This window comes from Scomber japonicus, chromosome 20 (assembly GCF_027409825.1).
Source record: "Scomber japonicus isolate fScoJap1 chromosome 20, fScoJap1.pri, whole genome shotgun sequence".
Taxonomy (NCBI): Eukaryota; Metazoa; Chordata; class Actinopteri; order Scombriformes; family Scombridae; genus Scomber; species Scomber japonicus.
In genome coordinates, this window is record NC_070597.1 from 7,519,444 (window position 1) to 7,527,055 (window position 7,612).

Sequence of the window (7,612 nt, forward strand, 5' to 3'; positions counted from 1 at the left end):
GTCTTTGGTTTCTTATGATTCTTAAGAAACTATATTCACTGTATTCAATGATATTTAAAGGTTAAGGCCGGCAATTTACAATATCTTTGTAATGTTAAAAAATGAGTTGATCTACTTAGAAGTATTGTATGTGCATCCACAACCTGATATATCACATTCCTCTGTGCTATAGGCTTTCATTTTTATCCAGAAACTATTAAAAACACATTATGAGCCACACTGCTGCACTGGGTGACATGTTTTGGGCATGTTAGTTTGTTTAGAAAGTGCTCTAAAGAGACTGCTCTAATAACAATGATCATGTTTTCAGTCTCTGGAGAGTAGTTCTGTTTAAGGAAGACAACATTGCTTTACCAGTTTTTTGTGCTACATACAGTATCACAACCTCTTGACTTTGCGCTGAAGTTCTTTACAATATTCAATGTTACACAAACTCAAGAGGTTGTGATATGTGGTAGTGGAACAACAAGTTAGCGAAGCAGCGGTGTCTTTCTTACATGGAACTACTCTCTGAGGACTGAAAATCGCTGTTATTTTGAGCTTTTTTGGTTTGGTTCAGCAAATGAGATTAGTTAACAAAAGGACAAATATAGAAAATCTTACAAGTTAGTTTCTACAATTATCTTACCTCAGCATTTGTGCCAATATACATGTTCTCATTTCATCATGCTTGGAGTCCTTCTTCACACTTTTAACTGGCATAAAACAAAACAAAAAACATGTATTTGCAGACTCCAGGACGATGCAACAGCTTGCTCTAAACCAACACAAAAGACCATGCAGTATCACTCCTCTTTTAGAGTCCTTATACAGTGTTATAGTATTTATTCTAACACCTGGCTCATTACTTTTGAAACACCAGATTGCATCTTTGAGTTTGGGCAACTCATCTGTGGACAAACTCAGGCTTGCAAAATCAGTGTCGTCTTTTAATTTGGTTCTGAAAACTCATTTTTATTGAATTATCATTTAATTTTAAAATGCATTGACATATGAATACAGTATATATACACACACGTATGTTTATTATATTCATAGTCATTTTTTTCCAGTTTGATCTTATTATTTGACTTCAATTTTATTATTCAACTTAAGTTTTTCTATTATTTAAAAAAAAACATTTATTTATGATTTTGATTAGAGCAATGTAATCACTACCTGCATACTTTGCACTTGCATGGACCCTCTTGCACATACAGTGCACCCTAATGTACAATTAGACTGTACCAGTACATGTTATGCTTATTTGTCTTTGTAACTATTGTGTTTTTATATACAGTATTTTGTTAAGTTTGTATATCTTGTGCTCATAGTTAACAATTTCATACTTAAAAAACAAAAAACTAACTCTGTTTAATTATCTATGGCAGCAAAGTAATCATTCTGTTGTACGGAGTGGTCTCTGTGCATATGACAAAGATCTGATTGAACTTTATTATTCTATATCATTAATAACATAAAGCTTATTTAATTTGCTTTGAGTTAAAGGAAGAGGGATTACCTCGACAAGCATGAACTATATATATCATCTGGAGTGAAAAACTGGCACACAACTCCTAACACCCCACCACACAGGGACATCTGTCTCTGGGGTAAATTGGCATTAACCCCTTTAAGCTGGGTGGCCCCCTTTTTTGACGCCCAACATGTTTGCAGTCCGAGCATTTTCAAGAGTGTATGTGTATAACAAAACAGGATGACATGGGGCATGATAAAGGTATAAAAGAGTGTGTTGCTGGGAATTTGCTGCTCCAGAGAGAATCTACTCTTGTATTCATATGTCTCATACACACACTGACTGACCGCATAAAGGGAGCCACACTCCAAAGCATATGTCCCAGGGCAAGCAGAATGTGTTAATGTTGATTGAATATGCTCCTCTATTAGACTAATGTTAGCAGGCTGTATAGGCCCAATGCTTAATCCAAGGTAAGAGAATGGAGTGAGAGCGTGGTTTATCTCTGAACTTATGGATATTAGAGAATAGGAAAGTGATTAGAGTGGCGGGAGACCACTTAGAGAAACATACGCTTTCAGGTCTGGGTGAGATTTCCAATCACACCGGCCACATTACTGCTATTAATGATGCAAGCAGCTTAGCGGCAGGACCAGAAAGGTTATGAGATTTATTTGATAGTACAGAGTGATGTCATGTCACCTTCTTGTCACCATCATCATCATAATATCATGGCATAATGGTCTTTTTACTTTTTTTGTTAGAATTTATACTTTATAACATGCTTTTTTTAAAGTATTGTTGTAGTTATTGTGATGCAGAAAAAATGGGATGAAACAGAAATGATGATAGAAACAGATTTTGATTTTAAAAAACGTCATAGTAGCAATGAAGTCACTGTCTCCTCGCCTCATGCCACATTAATGTAGAAAGGCAGTTTCAAATTTACTTTTTTGCCCAATCAAATAAAATTCACTGAACTGATATAAAATAAATAAAGTTGTTAATGAGCCTATTCAAAGCTGAGATGCGTTTTCTAAAATGACATGGAGCCACATTTCTTGCCTTGTGATCCAGCCAGATCTCAGGTTAGGTGCCTTTGTCTGAAGGATTCTCAATCACAAAAGCCTCTTAAACGGAGAATCTTAAAATAAAAAGCTAAACTGTTTAAGAAGCTTATGCTGTGTTGGCCATGATGCAGTTTTTGCCTGATATGTTGTGTCAGTTTAACCCGTTTTAATATTTTTGTTTTAAAGCTTGTGTTCAGATTTTTGTCAAACTATTGTATTCCTGGTTTATGAACGAGATCACAATATAAAGAGTTAAGAAGGGATTTTCTGGGAAGTAGAAGTTAATCGTATGTGCGGCTTTTGCGTTAAAGGAGGGAGATGCGTTTGATTGACAGTGCTGCCATGACAACCCCGCATCAGCCTCATGGTGTCCAATGAGGATTCAGATTCAAGGTCCCTCCCTGACTCCCAGGTGAGCTAAAGAGTCAGACTCCAGCAGATTTCTGTCAGACTTTCCGAAACGCACTTCGTCGCCTCTTGGGGGGGTTTCACTTAGTTTTCAGGATGGTGTTCAGGTCGCCACTCGACTTTTTCTCCGCCACTCGTCTCCTTCTACCTCCGTTCCCAGATGGGACCCCTATCCTGGCCCGTTCCGGTTCCCCGGAGGACCTCCCCACTGCCTGTCCTCCTCTGGCTCTCCCGGGATTGTGTTTCTCTGCGGCTCAGATCGCCAGCGTCTGTGAGACTCTGGAGGAGACCGGAGACATCGAGCGGCTGGCCCGCTTCCTCTGGTCCCTCCCGGTGGCCACAGACGGCCGCGACTCCATCTCTGAGCACGAGTCGGTGCAGCGGGCTCGCGCCGTGGTGGCCTATCACACGGGGAGTTTCCGCGAGCTGTATCACATCCTGGAGACGCACCGTTTTACGCGCGCATCTCACGGTAAATTACAGGCGATGTGGCTCGAAGCTCACTACCGGGAAGCAGAGAAGCTCCGGGGGAGGCCACTCGGACCTGTGGACAAGTACCGCGTGAGGAAGAAGTTCCCGCTACCGAGGACCATTTGGGATGGAGAGCAGAAGACGCACTGTTTCAAAGAGCGCACACGGGGGCTGCTGAGAGAGTGGTACCTGCAGGACCCGTATCCGAACCCCGGGAAGAAACGGGAGCTGGCTCACGCCACCGGGCTGACACCCACTCAAGTTGGAAACTGGTTCAAAAACCGGAGACAGAGAGATCGGGCGGCAGCAGCCAAAAACAGGTCAGTGATTTGACTTGACATCAGTTGTTCATTGAGTGCTCCAGATGGCAACAGGCTGCAGTGAAGGACTATTAGTAGTTTATTTATGGAACACAGCTCAACAGTTTCTTTGGGATGTATTTTATTAGTACATCATCAAAGTGTTTTTTTTTTTTTTAAATGATGGCAACTATTCGTACAAAACGTAATCACTCTCTTATTGACTACTCACGTACTCATTCAATCAGCCCTTCAAGCAATTTATCCCTCTACAGGCGGCCAAGGTTGTGAGTAAAAAGGGCCATTCATGCGTAAAAGCGCGCAGCCATTCAGCTTGTAGGTTTTTGTTTTCCTTCTGACCTTTTCGATCTTTCTTCCATTACCTCCCTTTATACATTGTTTCAGGGTCAGTGTGCGGGTCAACCATCCTGTTGGTGAAGGCAAAACGTGCATGAATGAGTGCAAATAGTTCACCATACAAACGTGTATTCACAGAGCTTCAGAGATGTTCTGACAACAGATTCATTTATTAAAGTAAAGCCACAGCTCGATGAAGTCATTGCAGCTTCAATCATTCGTTTATATTCTTTTTTGTCTTTTATATTTTCATTTCACGCTGCCGTTTAATGGCATTAAAGCAATGACTCCACTTGACTTGTGACAAAAATGAAAAATGAAAAATAGATATCTGCACTTTGAGTTGTTTAAGCAGTTGTTTTTCTTTTCAACTTCAGCTTCGTTTGATTTCATTTATCCAAAATGTGCAGTTTTACACCTGTGTTCAGAGTCAAACCTCACTTTTAAACTCTTCCTCTTTTCTTTTCTTTTTTTTTAGGTTGCAGCACCACAGGATGTGTCCAGGTGGTGCGCGTACACTTAGCGGAGGAGAGTGCAGTCCAGACGGGAGCGCGGAGCGAGCGGATGGAGAAACTCTACTCTCAGTAACAGACAGTGACTCTGATTTGGATGTTTGAGACTTTTTCTATGAAATGGACCTTAAGGGGCCTGTGATGGCCCGTCGTGGATTAACAGAGAGAGGATGGTGTTTGCTGACAAAAGCTGGTCAGAGTTGTAACCATCTTTATATTAATATCATCCTACATTAAGTTTTGATTCTTTTTATTTGTTTTCTCATAATATATATACACATATATTTTTCTGCTGGTGATTTATTAGTAAGTTTACTGGATGGTTCACACCTGCTGACCAAGCATTCACTGTCAGTCTAATGCAACAGACGTCAAGCCATGAACCCCTGTTCGACTTTAACCCAGGGACCCCCACACTGGAGGACTTTTACAAGCTGAAACTCGCCATTGCTACACATCATTCTTCTTTTCTCCAATTTGTGTGCCATTTAAAGTTTAATGACATCATTCGCCATGGAGATGTTCTTCCACTGACAAACCTCTGGATGTCCACCGCTGTACACAATCAACTCGCCTCCATGTGTGGCTGTTTACTGTATGTTTATAATGTTTATTGTTTGTTTGTTTGTTTTTTTCTTTACCTTCACTTCTGCGCATTTATTTAATGTTCACAAAGTTCACTGTGCAGTGTGTGTGATGCCATGTCGTTAATGTTCAACTATGATGCGGAATAAATGTTTTGGTATTTTATATAAATAAAACTATTTAATATATGACCGTTATCTTGACATATCTTCTTTAATGGCACTATCATTGTGATGTATGTGTGCGTGTGTGTGTGGTCAGTTACTACACTTTGATACTTTAAGGTAGACTCATATCGTTTCTGGATTTTACCCTTCATGTCAAGATATCCACATATTTATTATTTGCTTTCAAAACCTATTTTAGGAGTTGAGTTATTTTATGGTTAAACATTTAACGGTTACGGAGGATCCATCACGTAACATCAGGCCAACATCTAGTCCAACTGTAATGGCTACAGATTCACATACATATTGAGCATCGTTTTATTTAATCCATATTTTTCTTTCTTTTATAATACACAATAAAAGGTGCAAGCAGATAGAAGGACATTTATTATATTATATGTTTATTCATGCATCTGCCAACATTTATAACTTTTCTTATACTACTAAATATCCGTAACTAATGTGTAAACAGTTAATAAACGGTCAATAACAGAATTAGCTGTAATCATATTTAATTGCCTAATATACTGTCTGTGTGATACTGTGTTTTAATTCACATGTAGGGTCTACAAACGACTAAAGGTAGGTTTAAAACTTTATAAATGTGTTTATAGGTTTATTCTTCTTATTATTTTATTCTTTTTTTTTTTTTTTTTAGATCTGTGAGCTTCGATAAATGATGTTAATCAGTAATGTTAAAACAATCACGCTCGTGCAACAATATTGAGACTTGTTTGGATATTTTGGTTCAGTGTGCTTGTAGTGTTTAATTTCTTCCTCCTACGTATTTATAGAGTTTGTTTTTTTTAATTGACTTGTGCAAAAAAAGTCTGATTTTAAACTGTGGCTTTGTGAAGGGATGCAGTCAAAGCAAGACGAGGCTGGTTCGTCTTCGTCTCGTCCTGGTTAAAATGGTTTGCATAAAACATCAAAAGCAACAAGACAAACTGCAAAAGACACAAATTATAAAAGCACATTTAAATAAAACTGAAAATTAACACATTTTTTAAAAAGCCTTTAAAGAAAAAAAGCTTAAAGAAAAGTCCCACTGTTTGTCATGTGCTTCATTCTTCCTGGAGGGCTCTCTCATATGAGTGGAAACACAGCACGGCAGTGTGAAGGTGATCTAGCGCCACCCAGTGGTCAAAGAAGAGACTTTGTGCTCTTATCCTTAATTGTCCCAGTTGCATTTTGGCTTCTGTTATTCTGTCTTTCCACCACAGACAACAAAACAAGTTATAAAGTTGATGAATTCGGCGGAGAAGTTATATATTACTAATGTTTTATTTATGTCTTTAATTGTTTTTATTTGCCCTAAATGTCGTCATGCTTCAGGGAGTACTATCTACATTTCGTTATATTCAATTAGTTATTCAATTAGAGAGCCAAATGACCACAAAAAGTCATCTCAAGGCACTTTTCACATAAAGCAGGTCTAGACCAAACCCTTTAATTTAATTTAAAGAGACACAACATTCCCACATAAACAAGCACTTGGCGACAGTAGCGAGGAAAAAATCCCCTTTATTGTTGTCTGACCCTCAATATCATGACAATAAAGCAACTAACACTACTCCTAGGATATGAGACTACTAAAATACTTTAATAAATGGCATTTAATGGTGTTGGATGTTGGTTTAACATTGCAATTGTATCGTTAATTCTCTTTTTCTTTTTTTAAATCTTGTTTTACCAACTTTATATGTGACTTTCGACTGTTGCCAGCATGACATGCTTCATGTGTTTCTTTGTGTCACAATTTCCCACAGAAATCCACTTTTTGACCGCAGCTGAAGCCTTTATGTACGAGGAGCACTTGAACGCTGCGTTTCCGTGACGTCACGTCCCGTCAGCTCCATAAGGAAGCCAGCAGGTGGCGCAACTGCTCCTTCTTCTCTTCTCTTCTCTTCTCTTCTCTTCTCTTCTCTTCTCTTCTCTTCTCTTCTCTTCTCTTCTCTTCTCTTCTCTTTTGCCTTCTCATCTCATCTATTCTCTTCTTTTCTCTTCTTCTCTTCTCTTCTATCTTTTCATCTCTTCTTTTTTCACTCTTCTCATCTCTTTTTCCATGTTGTACTGTGTTTTTTAGAGCAATTAAGGCCAGAATCATGAGTGTAAGAGATGTTTTAGATGGGCCCGAGTTTGTAGAATAAATCAGATTATAGATGGAAATAAAAAGTCATTAAGTTTAACCCCTACTACAACCCACAGGATGTAACATCAAACTGCTTACTGTAATTACTGTGTAAGTATTTAACTAACAATGATGTGAGGTTTTCTTCAGTGTTCA

General features: G+C 38.6%; 1 protein-coding gene across 1 annotated transcript; it reads left to right on the forward strand.

Moving 5' to 3' along the window:
- Positions 1–3,030: 3,030 nt before the first annotated feature.
- On the forward strand, positions 3,031–4,678 carry six3b (SIX homeobox 3b). The gene is made up of 2 exons (XM_053341797.1): positions 3,031–3,725; positions 4,540–4,678. Exons 1-2 carry the CDS (start codon positions 3,031–3,033, stop codon positions 4,676–4,678), a joined length of 834 nt encoding a protein of 277 aa, XP_053197772.1.
- Positions 4,679–7,612: the final 2,934 nt, after the last annotated feature.

Bases quoted from the DNA above. Each gene is read 5' to 3' on its own strand.
- six3b (XM_053341797.1), top strand. From the start codon at position 3,031: ATGGTGTTCAGGTCGCCACTCGACTTTTTCTCCGCCACTCGTCTCCTT. The intron at 3,726-4,539 runs GTCAGTGATTTG...CTTTTTTTTTAG, and splicing joins GCGGCAGCAGCCAAAAACAG to GTTGCAGCACCACAGGATGT.